This window comes from Salvia hispanica, chromosome 6, assembly GCF_029641045.1.
Source record: "Salvia hispanica isolate PSC_SH4W2 chromosome 6, Shi_PSC_v1, whole genome shotgun sequence".
NCBI lineage: Eukaryota > Viridiplantae > Streptophyta > Magnoliopsida > Lamiales > Lamiaceae > Salvia > Salvia hispanica.
In genome coordinates this window covers 46,725,600-46,739,242 of record NC_142697.1, presented here as the reverse complement: position 1 = coordinate 46,739,242, position 13,643 = coordinate 46,725,600, and the positions used below count along the sequence as shown (strand labels likewise).

At 36.0% G+C, this 13,643-nt stretch overlaps 2 protein-coding genes across 2 annotated transcripts; both read left to right on the top strand.

Moving 5' to 3' along the window:
- Positions 1-624: 624 nt before the first annotated feature.
- Positions 625-4,593, top strand: LOC125207402 (putative disease resistance protein RGA3). Its single transcript, XM_048106729.2, has 2 exons — positions 625-1,134; positions 1,984-4,593. Exons 1-2 carry the CDS (start codon positions 835-837, stop codon positions 4,468-4,470), a joined length of 2,787 nt encoding a protein of 928 aa, XP_047962686.1. The 5' UTR covers positions 625-834; the 3' UTR covers positions 4,471-4,593.
- A 5,464-nt stretch (positions 4,594-10,057) lies between these two features.
- On the top strand, positions 10,058-11,380 carry LOC125207408 (uncharacterized). Its single transcript, XM_048106736.2, has 3 exons — positions 10,058-10,366; positions 10,469-10,625; positions 10,831-11,380. Exons 2-3 carry the CDS (start codon positions 10,471-10,473, stop codon positions 11,177-11,179), a joined length of 504 nt encoding a protein of 167 aa, XP_047962693.2. The 5' UTR covers positions 10,058-10,366; positions 10,469-10,470; the 3' UTR covers positions 11,180-11,380.
- Positions 11,381-13,643: the final 2,263 nt, after the last annotated feature.

Sequence of the window (13,643 nt, the reverse complement as noted above, 5' to 3'; positions counted from 1 at the left end):
GTTTATTTCCGCCTTTTTCGGTGACAACAAAGAAATGGAATTTGGTATGAAATTTCTCAGACATTACTCTCTCTTGCCTACTCCCTCCGTCCCAGATAATTCGATCCAATATTCCATTTCAGGCCGTCCCACATAATTTGTCTCATTTCACTTTTATTATTTTTGGTAGTGGACCTCATATTTCACTAATTCATTCCTACTTACATTTTATTATAAAACTAATACTTTAAAAGTAGGACCCACATTCCACCAACTTTTTCAACTCACTTTCCATTAGATTTGTTAAAATCCGTGTCGGGTCAAAGTGTCCCAAATTATCTGGGACGGAGGGAGTATTAAGTAGTCCCGTTTTTCCATTTTTGTCCGTCCACGAATAAGAGTCTCGGTTCATGATTACCATAAATGATAAAGAGACCCCACGTTCCACTAACTCATTCCGCTCACATATCATTTAAAATTAATATATACAAGTGGGACCCATATTCCACTAACTTTCTTCCACCCACTTTTTTTAACATTTCTTAAAATCCGCGTCATTTAGAAATGAGACTCTTAATCGGCGACTGAGGGAATAACTCTCAAGTACATTAGAGTATTGACTATTGGACTTTTGAATAACGCTGCAATCACGAAGACAGAGTCGCCTCTGCTCCATCACTCCCTTCGTTTGCTCATTTTCTTCAAAAATCGAATTTCCCACACAATTTCTAACCTTCTTCCTCTCAAATTTCATGTTACTAACATTCAACATCACCAAGAATAACACATAAAAGCCTCAAACACCTCTTAAAAATTCAATCTTTACCCCAAATCCAGTCCCTCTCTCTCCCAACCATGTCCGATGCAGTCATCACAGTCATCCTCACGCAGGTCGCCACGATCCTCGAGAAGCAGATTCGCGAAGAGCTCAGCCTCGTCTGCGGCGTCGGCCACCAATTCAAGAAGCTCAGGAGCGAATTCGAGTCGATCAGAGCAGTGATCGCCGACGCAGAGAAGCGTCAGGTGAGAGAAGAGTCCGTCAAAGTCTGGCTCGAAAAGCTCAGAGACGTTTCCTACGACACCGAAGACGTTCTCTCCGAATGGATCGCCGCGATGCAGAAAGTCGAAAGCGACGGCTGCCGTCGCTCTAGAAAGGTAAAATCCCTCTTTCTCTCTCGACTGTGAATAGGGATGTCAATCAGGCCAGCCCACCGAATTTCGGGTCAATCGGGTGCGGGCTAATCGGGCTGTGATTTTTTCGGGTTATAAAAGTTCAACCCTGACCCTAAAAGCTCGGGTTTCGGACTAGCCCCGACCGATAAAATTAACATGAGTTCAATCCAATAAATAATAGTGAGAATTAGTTATATTTATAAAATGTAAAAATATTTAATTATGATAAATTTGAGATATATACTTAAATGCAAATATAAACATGATTTATGCAAAATAAAACATAAACGTCAACAAATTTTAAAGATGTTTAGAAATTTAAATATATTTTTTAGTGAATTTGAAATTTCTAATTTATATATCTATTATTACGTTAATAAAAATTTAATATATAATTTATATATTTAATATATAGAATTGAAAGTTATTTTTCTAGTAATCTATATTATAAAATAACCAATGAAGTGTCGAATTAGAGTCAAACAAATAAAACGATAGAAATTTTATCGGGTTTTCGAGTCTGATCCTAACAGGTTGCGGGTTAATCGGGTGCGGGCTAATCGGGCTAGAAATTTTCAGTCCTAATCCGGTAGATTTGGCGGGCTATTCGGGCCGGCCCACGGGTTGCGGGCTACATTGACGTCCCTAACTGTGAATGAATTGAGCCCTAAATTGGAAATCCCTAATTTCGAATTGGGGATATTTTATGTCTTCAATCCAATTGATTTTTCAAATTCGAGACTGAATTGAAGCAAATAATCAGAAAACAGAATCAAAATTTGAACTTTAGAGGGAAAGTCTTATCAAATTGAGATTTGGCTTCTTTGTTAGGTGACATCTCTCTTCACCATGCCTTGCTTCGGTTTCGATAGAGTTGCATTTCGCCGTGAAATCGCGATGAAGATAAAGAAAATCAACGAGAGGCTCTCCGATATTGCAGCTGAGAAAGTTAGGTACAATTTCAGTGAGGTTTTGAGTAATGAGACTTTGGAGAGGCCCAAAACGGCGTCGTTTATCGACGATGCCGAGGTGGAAGGGAGGGATGTGGATAAGGAGAATTTGATTGGTCGATTGCTGGGGCGCGAGAATCGAGCGAAAGGCCTAAATGTGGTGTCCTTGGTGGGGCTGGGTGGGGTCGGGAAGACGACCCTCGCCCAGCTGGCATTTAACTCTGACGAGGTGGTCAGCCACTTCGACAGAGCGGTGTGGGTGTGCGCGTCCGACCCTTTCGACGAGGTGCGGATCGCGAGGGCGATTTTGGAATTTATCGAGGGGAGTGCCCCTTACTTGTTTGAGCTTGAGACGTTGGTTACTAAAATTAGGAACTATGTGGAGGGGGAGAGGTTCTTGCTGGTCTTGGATGATGTGTGGACAGAGGACTTTAGGAAGTGGGAGCAGCTTTGGATGTCTTTGAAGACGGGGAAGGCCGGGAGCACGATCCTCGTGACCACGAGGAAGGAGAGCGTGGCGAGGATCATGGGGAGTAGCGACCTGATCCGGCTAGGGGGGCTCTCTGTGGCGGATTCGTGGGCCTTGTTTGAGAAGATCGCGTTCCTTGAGAGGAAACGCGAGAGGTTTGAGGAGGTCGGGAGGAAGATAGCGGAGAAGTGCAAGGGGTTGCCTCTTGCAATCAAGGCGATAGCCGGTTTGATGAGGTTTAAAGCCACGTTGAAAGAGTGGGAGGACGTGCTCAGGAGCGAGTTTTGGGAGTTGGAGGAGGCGGAGGCGGAGGGGCTTTTCCCGCCCTTGATGTTGAGCTACTATGACCTTCCTTCGAATGTGAAGCGATGCTTCACATTCTGTGCGTTTTTCCCGAAGGACCACGCCATCGAGGCTAGCAACCTCGTGCAGCTCTGGATGGCGCACGGCTACATGGCCGCCTCGACTGGGAAACTCCCAGTCGAGGCGGAGGCCGAGAGAGTAGGGCAGGGCTACTTGCATACCCTTGCAATGAGGTCCTTTTTCCAAGATGTGGTGAGGGATAGGGATAGGATTGTGAGTGTTAGAATGCATGATATGGTCCATGATTTCGCGCACTATATCGCGAAGAACGAGTGCTCTGTCGTCGAGTTCAACGCGGATTTCCAACGGAGGATGGAGTCCTCGCACAAGCGGGCTCGACACCTAACCGTGGTCCGGGCAGAAGGCAGTCAGTTCCCGAATGTTACTAATGTGGAGAAGCTCTTCACATTGTGGGTTCAGTCTTTCTACGACACACCGCCTATCATATCTCAGCTCGACCGCGTTGATCCGGACTTCATACGCCGTCTCCTCTCCCTCCGGGCGCTGGATTTCAGCCGGAACCGGCTAGGGGAGCTGCCTAAAGAGATAGGCCTTTTGATCAAGCTGAAACACCTCAACTTGTCACATAATCCATTTTGGGAGCTTCCTGAGACATTGTGTGATCTCTATAATCTGCTGACCTTGAAGCTCTCTGGTTGCCATCATCTCCGTAGATTGCCCTCGAAAATCGAGAAACTGACAAATCTCCGACACCTCGAGATCGACAGGACTAGTAGCCTCAAGATGCTGCCAAAGGGAATAGCAGAGTTGGCCTCACTTCAAACATTGAACAAATTCATCATCATGAATGACAGAAGCAATGCTGCTTGTGGGCTTGTGGAGTTGAAGAGCCTGAACAATCTGCGCGGTTGTCTGAAGATCGAGGGGCTCGGGTTTGCAGCAGGCGCAGCTGAGGCGAAGAAGGCCGAGCTGAGGAACAAATCGCACCTCTCTGACCTTGAGATGGACTTCAGCCCTTTGGTCAAGAGTGGTGACAGCCAATACGAGGTGATCGAGGCGCTTGAGGCGCCCGAGAATCTCGAGTCGTTGCAGATCACGTCGTACGGGGGCACGAGCCTGCCTCGATGGATCATGAATCTCGCTAAGCTGCAGAGGATCATCCTCCAAGACTGCCAAAACTGCGCGGCTCTGCCTCCTCTGGCCTCGCTCCCGTTGCTCGTGACGCTTCATTTGGAGGGGCTGAACTCTATGAAGTGCCTTGATTTCGACTCGTTGGGGGCGCGGGCGGATGGGGGCGCCACGGTGGCCTTCCCGGCCTTGAAGAAGCTGAAGATTTCGAGGATGGAGAGGTGGGAGGAGTGGGATGTGAGCGTGGGGGGCGCTGCGATGCCTCGTCTCCGGTGCTTGAAGATCTCGCATTGTGGCAAGGTGAAGGCGCTGCCACCGCTCCTCCGTGGCTCGATGCTGAGGAAGCTGCGAATCGACGGCTGCCCCGTGCTCCATCGGCTCTACAACAAGGAGAGTGGGGAGCTTTGGAGTGAGATTGCACACATTTCAAAAGTTAGAGTTTCTTGAAGATGCATTTCACTAGGAATGAGAATTTGTGTGTTGTTTTGGTGTGGTTTATTTAAATTGTTAATGATATTGTTTGTGAGTTTAAACTTTTGTGTTTTGGGCTTGATTGATATTGTTTCCTAACTTACTCAAATTTCCTAACTTAACTTACTCAAATTTAACAAATTTCCAAAATTATATTTTTACTAAAATTAAACTTAAAAGAGATAACAATGACAGAGAAATGAATTAGCCATAGGATTAAAGTTTTGGCATGGAACAAATTCATATTGTCAAATTTACCTAGTTAAATAATACTTCCTCTGTCCTATTAAAAATGAAACGTTTCCTAAAATGGAAACAACTCTATCTCTACTTTTTCATCTTTCTTATTTTACTATTTCTTCATTAACTCACAAAACGACATTACATAAAATCCCGTGCTGATTCCTAAATGTTTCATTTTAAGCGGGACGGGGGGAGTATTAACATAGAAATACTAAATTACCTATAGATATAATTTTTATTAGATAATCGTAATTGTTTGAATCAGAAGAAAACCAAATATTATGATGTGTGATCGACTTCCTAAGATGCTTATAGAATGATTGAAAGCATAAATAATTTGTATGATGATTGAGATTATAGAGATCAAATAGTTTAAATGTATTTGCTTATTTTATTCTCAATCATAAATATAGTGATTAGTCTAACACTCAACCTGTTGAACATGTGGGGCAGTATTTTATTTATTTTGCAACTGTATTATCTAATATTCTATAGACACAAGTCTCAATCATATATCGACTATAGTTGATTTCACAAGTTCAAATCATGTGCAAACTAGCATTTGATTTCGTTTGATACATATTAAATATTTTAATCGTAGGTTGAGATTACATTTATCGACTCATATGAACGCATTTGATCGTCTTTATGAAGAAATTAAATTATAATTATAAATTATTGGAAGAAGTTTGCTTTTTTCAAAGAAAACAGGTAACGACTTTAGGCATGTTGATCTTATGGAGTATATGTTAAATCGATTGTTTAATCAGAAAAAATATATACAATATCTTTTTTATTTTTTATAAAAATTACTTTTGTACATGATGAAATTTAAAATTGTACAACATTTAATAACTAAATTAGTCTTAAATTTAATAATGTAAATTTTATAAACTCGCCTTAACGACATTATAAGAAATAGAACTCGTGAGGTCGGAACAATGAAGAAGGTCAGAAGGCAAAAGCGGCATGGCAATTGTTGTGGACATTGGATGAAGGTAAAAAACGAAAGTGAACCCCAATCCCAAAATATTGGAGCCAGCGGCGTATCCATTTTTCAGTCTATGATGCGATAAATAATTATAACTTGAGAATTGAATTGAAGCCCTTAAGCCTGAGAAAAGATGGATTTGTTATAAGGTGATCTCAATACATTATTATGAATTTTAGGCACGAATACACCTCTTGTTCTCATGTGGATTCACCGTTGATTGGGGTGATGTTGCCTTGTGGAATCGGTAGTGACCAGTCGGCCACCGATCCTACCTCGATCCGTCATTGTCCGTACTGATCACGTGAAGGAGACAAACATGCAACAACATAGTTTGGGATGTTTATTTCCACATCACACCCCTTATTTAATATTGTACTCATATAAACCACATAAAAGATAATAAAACTATATCAAAATGTCCTTGTTCCATAATATTCTTTCCATCCATATGAATTATGATGGCAATCCAAGTACAATGGGAAATGGCAATGTGACACGCAATATATCAATAATGTCACATACCAATAAATGTGGCACAAATTAAACAGGTAATGAGCTGCATTTTTGTACCTTAGATTTCATACAATGTAGGTGTTTTGTAGGTCTAGGTGTTTATATTAATTTGGATTTCAGACGACAAGAAATAGACTTTTTATTTGGGGTGTGATAATACAACCCAAGCACCCTTTTTAGGTATATTTGTCCACTCTTTATTAGGGCAGACATTATTTTTTTTGCTTTTTTAAATAATTATTATATAATGGTGGAGTTAATCAGTTAGCTAGGGGGACTATGAACCAAACATTTGTCACAAAAGTATCAATGTATAAAAATTATTATTTTCCTTGCGTGACAGATTTTTCAAAATTAATTGCATTTATGTGTACTACCTATGTGTGGTGATTGATGAAGAGTTTAATGCTTGTTCTTTAGGGAAAATTTAGAGGGATGAGTGGTGTTGGAATAAATGAATAATTCAAGTAGTTGTAAACATATTGGGAAAAATACAATTTTCCCTAACATATACTACAAATTTCAATAATATTTCGGTTTCGGTTGGGGCATCATCTAACCTTTTGGTAGAGATATTTTTAAAGAATAATTAAGTATTGAGGAAATATATACGTATTAGCTCTTGCTATTATTGAAACAAAATATTAAAAAAAGATAAATAATGTGCTTTTGATGAATGATGTGAAAGTTCGATTAAAAAAACAAATTCTAGAGTATATTATAAAAATTCCAATAAAATCGAAAGGGGATAAACATTTGATAAAATCCAATAATATTATCTTGGAAAATAGAAGTGTATTTGTATTTATATGCAGAATAAAACAAACCAATCAAAATAAAACGTGCAAGAGAATATGAAAATGGGGACAGCCATGTGAAAGAAACTTGGTTGCTTTGTGAAACATTTAGAAATGGAATACATAAAAACTAGTAAAATATTATTTAGCTATAATGTGACTTGTCATAATTTGAGTCCAAATAAAACAATTTATTTGCTAGAAGTTTAGTAGTAAAACATTCAATTCACCTAAAAAGCCTAATTTTTATAGTGAATACTACACCTTAATTTGATTCAAATCATCATTTATAATATAAACAGAAATTGATAAAAATATAAGAAAATTGAGCATTAAATTATATAATTAATTTATTATTTTTATTAAAATTAAATAAAAATCTTCTATGGCTAATCACAATATAACTACACAACTTTATTATATATTGACTGTCATTTTAGTTCCTATAATAAAATAGACCCTTTTAATTTATAGTAACTATATTAATGATGAGTATGAATGTGATCAAATGAAAACTCTAAATATTGTACAAACTCAAAACTATGATTTGGACTATTGAAAAAGTCAACAGATTACAAAAAACATCAACATGAAAATGTCAACAGAATTTCAATAGTATAGTCAATGATTGATGTTGTGTTGATATTGTGTTGATATTGTGTTAAGATTAAAATCTTGAAATTTTACACTGTGTTGATATTGTATTGAAACTGTGTTGAAGTTGTGTTGAGGAGTTTTGAGTTTGTACGACGTATAAGTTTGCATTTTATCACTACCCATGATAAGTATTTAATAAATTTGTTCACTTATAATATATTTTGAAATAATCACTAACATTAATATGAGTTTTAACTCATTCTCTAATAATATTATTTTAACTATTTTTATTAAACTTATGCCATGTTAATAGGGCTAATTTTTAGTAGATCGATGGAGTACCCCCACAAAAGTGCATGAAAAATTGAAAAATTGTCATTATCATTTTATTTCATTTTCATACGATTACGACTAATTATATTTATCGTAGTTGGACTGTGACATATTTCCCTTTTCAGATCATGCAATTTATTTTATATACACGCATTCTTAGCCTATTGGCTTATTCTATATAATCATTAATTAATATGCGTGATTCATCATTTTCAATGTACTTGTCATTACAATACAAATTATATAAATTTTTTATATGAGTTGAGTTCGTTTTTTTAGCTTTAAGTGGGAAAATAACTCATAGTAGTAATCTATAACATGTGTAAGATAAAATAAATATACTTGAAATTCAACTAGTTTAAATTCTATGAAAGCTTCTAGATTATGCATAAATTAAGCTAAAATATTGGATTTACATGAAATTTGATTAACCCACGTAAATAAATTCCTATTAGTGTAAGGATAATAAATGCATGATCTAATGCTTAAATGCGAGGCTATCAATTTAAATTTTAAATTTCATAGTACATTTTTATATTGAATTGGTAAATCGTAATTTGAAAAATAAAACAAATGATAATTAACTATAAATATGTATTTATCGTTGAACGCTTTATTTTAAGTGGGATATATTTTCTAAGATTGAAAAACAAAATAGACTTTACATATATAGTTTCTTTTTGAAAAGAGAAGGCTTGAACTACAAAAATATGCCGACATATTATTTAATATACACTATTTTTTCAAAGGATAAACGAATAAATTTATATTTTCTTTCAATATCAATTTTCTTATATGTTCATTAAAATTAATACATCAATTAATTGAAAAGGACGGCACCAGTTCCTGTTGTCTTTTACTTCAACCCTTAGCCTATCAATTTTATTTAATTTAATTGATGGAGTCTCCCTTAACTTATTCTTCACTTAATTGACCACTCAATAAAAATATTAAATATGTACATAGAAAGAGTTATTTCAAGAAACATTCTTCCCACTTATTTTCCTTGTTAATTTAAATACGATATTAAAGTAAAAAGATTCGACTAAATTACTTGTGATCAAATCAAACTTTCAAGAAGATACGATCATTAATTCCATAATAACTACAGTACATATTTTTGAAAAATTATTTTTGGAGAGTATTTTTCGTGAAACGTATTTTTTATAAAGGTTTCCAAATTTAGTTCCGTATTTTCGAAATTTTATTTTTAGTTCCATAAAGTAAACATTCAACTAAAATAATTGTGATATAAAATACACAATCAAAGTTATTTCAAGAAACTTTCGTCCCTCAATAATCCTCTTATTTTAGTTGTTAATTTAAATAAGCTAATTAAGTAAAGATTCAACTAAATAACTCGTGATCAAACCAAATATTCAACAAGATACAATACCCATAAGTCATAATCATTAATTCCATAATAAACCCATTCGTTATCAATGCAATCAAATTTAGCTCCAATTATCTTTAGAAAAAAAAAATTTATAACACGTATTTTTGACAAAGGTTTAAGTACAATTTTAGTTCCATAATTTTCGGTAAAAAAAATAAATCAGTTCCATATAATATCCATATAGGTTTGTATTAAAATGATAACATCTTTTAAAGTGACACTGTGAAATCACGTATCCAACAATATTATAAACGCAATATTGCTGGATACGTGATTTCAGCTACACATCAATTATATAAACGCAAGACAACAATCTATAGATTGCAGTCTAGTGTATTGATATTTTTGGTCGAGAAAAAAATTGTTGTATAGTGTATTGAATATTATTGGCCGAGAAAATTTACCTTTGAACATTTTTTATGATTGACACATGGCAGCTGATTATCCGTCTATGTGTACAAATGATTGGTTAGGAATGGTAGTATAGTATTACTAGGTGTTGTTATTTTAACGCACCCTAGTTGATGTTTAATTTGTAAAGATTAATTTAAATATGTATTTTAAATAAAACACAGTCAATGATGACGTGTACCCCCACCCCCACCCTCCACCCCCCACCACACCACACCAATCATTGATCCCCTTTTCTCTATAAAATGCACAAAAAAAATTCTTTTTTTCTCCAATCTCTCTTTCATTAAGCAATCCTCTCTCTAAATTGCCTCTTCACTTCAATAAAGCCCAAGCAAGAATATTTGATTTATCTCTAAAACCCATTCATTGATTGAAAGATTCTGTCTTGAACCAGCCAAATTAAGAGAAGAAAAGGTGAAATCTTTCCCATTCTCTCTCTTCGATCGAATTGGGCCTTTTCTCGAATGCCTTTCATGTACACATTCTTCATCCCAGAAGAGTTAGAAGAAGTAGAGTGGGAGAAGGAACGATAGAAAAACAAGAATAAAGATCGAATTTTTATTTCAATTTCTCCCCAATTTCTAGGTAAAAATTGTAAATTTGCTCTCTCCCTCTCTTAATTCCTAATTTCATGAATTACCCAGTTTAAAAGTTTTGATTTTGCTTGTGAATTTGCCTTTTTTTTAGGGATGTCTACGAGTATAATCAACGATTCAATGGTGATGGCTGTAAACGGGCCCTTGAGCACTATTTCGGGCCAGGCCGAGGTGGAATTCGCTACGTGCGCCTGCTGCGGGCTTACGGAGGAATGCACTCTTCCTTACATCGAGACTATTCGCGAAAGGTAATAATTAAAAAAAAAATTCAATCTTGAAAAAAATGGAGTCTAATTCTGTTAAAAAAAAAACCGTTATTCGGAAAAAAATTCAATCTTGAAAAAAATGGAGTCTAATTCTGTTAAAAAAAACCGTTATTCGGAAAAAAATTCAATCTTGAAAAAAAATGGAGTCTAATTCTGTTAAAAATAACCGTTATTCGGGCTTTTTCAGATATGGCGGGAAGTGGATTTGCGGGCTCTGCGCGGAGGCGGTGAAGGACGAGATCGTGAGGTGTCGGAAGCTGATAAGCCCGGACGAGGCCGTGGCCCGGCACATCAGCTTCTGCAGCAAGTTTCGGGCCGGCGGGCCCCCGGAGGACCCGACGGCCCACCTGATTCGGGCCATGGGGAGGCTCATGAGGAAGGGGCTGGAGAGCCCGAAGTCGGCGCCGTGCAGCCCGAGTATTAATAAGCTCGAGCTAGAGGGCGTTGGCGTGTTTACTCGGTCGGAGAGTTGTATGCCGAGTTTAGCCCTGGTGGATGCCTCGGTGTATCGCGGGTTGGATGAGGGTTGCGAATGAGGTTTCTAAGGGTAATATGGTAAAGTTGGTATAGTTCAGATGAAAAAGAGAAATGAAGAGAAAAAATAGTACTAAGTTGTTTAGTTGAAATGCTTAATTTACGTGTTAGTTTTAGTACTATGTTTTAGAATAATGGTATAAATCTTTAACTTTACAATAGTTTGATATGCTACTAATTAAATCATCTTATGGTTGGTGTTATATTTTCATAGTCGTCTTATTTTTTACATTTTGACCTCATTAACTAATTCACCAAATATGCAGTAATTAACTTTAATTATCTTATTGCTCTTAAATTTTCTTTTCTTCCATTTGATTAAAATTTACTAATTAATGATATTCTCTTACAATTACAATTAATTAAAAATTTATTATCAAATACATTACTATAAAATTAGATCTTTTGACTTTTTAAGTTTAGTTTCATAGTACGTTGTTTGGTTAGAATGTTGGATAGTTTAGCCATGTAACATAGAATTAATCCTGAGTTATAAGTCTTAGCTTCTTTTTTTTTTTTTCTCATAATACTCCCTCCGTCCCACAAAGATTGTGGCATTTTTTCATTTCTGTTTGTCCCATAAAATCTAACTCATTTCACATTTTACTATTTTTTATAGTTCGGACTAATTCAATCACAATAAATCAGACACATCCTAAAAAGAATGGAACCGGATAAGCATATGACACGAAGCTAGAAAAATGCCTATCTCTTTAATGATGTGTTTGTGCTTTACTTAAAAGTGGGTGCTCTTTGCAGCCATAAACTATAAGATTAGGGCATCTTGGCTTATTGGTGAGTATCTTTTGACAAATTGCTTCAACAATTTAGGGTTCTTTAGAATCATGGGTTGTGAAGTCTTTGTCAAAGCCTCTGTGGACTTGTAAGAGATGTCTCTGTTTTATCATCTCAATTTTAGCTGCCCCCAAACTATATATAGCCAATCTGTCACTTTGCTAAATGTCCAAAATATAATTACTTGCTAGTACAATTTAGATGTGGTCAATAATTGGCTTAGAAAAACTTCATGCAATTCTAATACTCGCTCTGTCCGCGAATAGGAGTCCCGGTTCACTTTTACAATAAATGGTGATAGGATTCCACCTTCCACTAACTCATTCTACCCACATTTCATTTAAAACTAATATATACAAGTGGGACTTTTATTCCACTAATTTTTTTTACTCATTTTTCTTAACATTTCTTAAAATCCGTGTCACCTATAAATGAGACTTCTAATGACGAACGGATAGAGTAATTCAATAGTTCAGGAGTTTTCGCGGATGATTGTCTAAAATTAAATTGACCCGAGATTAATTATGTCACGGGAAAGACCAAGATTCTTGGTTCAAAATTAATCATATGTAATCTTATTCTGAAATTAACTATCAAGACTTTATATGGTGAACAAAATATTTATTATTAGACTCAATCTTATTTAATTTATCTAGCCGGACGTCAACTTAGTAAAAAGATAAAGTGTAAGAAAAAATACTAACCAAATTTGGTGTGTGGATGATGAGATAATCTTGACTGGCAGCTAGAATTGCTATATATAATAAGATATAAATTGGGCCCAACTCCCATTTTCAATCAATTATTGAAGTATATTTTTAATTTCATCCACACCAAACGCCGATCATATTTAACCTATTTGAAAATGGCCAATTTCAATAAGTGCGTCTTTTCCTCGAGCCCCTTTCCCTTTTGATGGCAACTTATTTTTCTATTTTAGACCAAGTACCAATTACTCTCTTCGTCCCAGATTTGTAGTAACATTTTGCCATAAAAGTTCGTCCCACATTTGGAGTAACATTTAGAATTTACCATATTTGCACATAAAATTTTACCCCATTATTCACTAAAATTACACCCAAATGTCATTATCTATATTAAAATAAATCAAAACAAAAATAAAAAACCAAAAAATCAAAGAGGGATCCACCTTCAACCAACTCACTTCAGTTATTACACATTTCATCATCTCACTCCACCATCTCATTTCATTAATTACATACTCTACTCAATTCCTTAAAACCCGTGTCATAACTAAATGTTACTACAAATGTGGGACGGAGGGAGTACAAGCTATAATCGTCACATTAATGAATGTCGGATGAAGAATGCAAGTGAAATCCAATCACAAAGGATTGGGATGGAGCTGCTGCATCAGAGGTCGGAATTAATGGAGTTTTCCAATAATTATGGATTAGCGTGAATCAGTCGACCCCTGAACTCTATCTAGATCCGTCATTTACTCAAGCAATAACAAACTATTTTGAAGAGTAACTACTCAAAAATCTTTAATTGAATTGTGGTGCACAAGAGTTATATAGGTGAAGAACTTATATTTGGATTGTTCATGAGAAATTTAATTGTGACCCCAAATCAAACATAGAGTTGAATTAATTTCAATCAAATTGATTTATGTTCGGGGACTGCATTAATACATTATAGGAGTAGTAA

What these genes read in the sequence shown, in the direction of transcription:
- LOC125207402 (XM_048106729.2), top strand. Translation starts at nt 835, where the DNA reads ATGTCCGATGCAGTCATCACAGTCATCCTCACGCAGGTCGCCACGATC. An exon ending in GCTGCCGTCGCTCTAGAAAG is followed by an intron (nt 1,135 to 1,983) that starts GTAAAATCCCTC and finishes CTTCTTTGTTAG; the next exon opens with GTGACATCTCTCTTCACCAT.
- LOC125207408 (XM_048106736.2), top strand. Translation starts at nt 10,471, where the DNA reads ATGTCTACGAGTATAATCAACGATTCAATGGTGATGGCTGTAAACGGG. An exon ending in ATCGAGACTATTCGCGAAAG is followed by an intron (nt 10,626 to 10,830) that starts GTAATAATTAAA and finishes GGGCTTTTTCAG; the next exon opens with ATATGGCGGGAAGTGGATTT.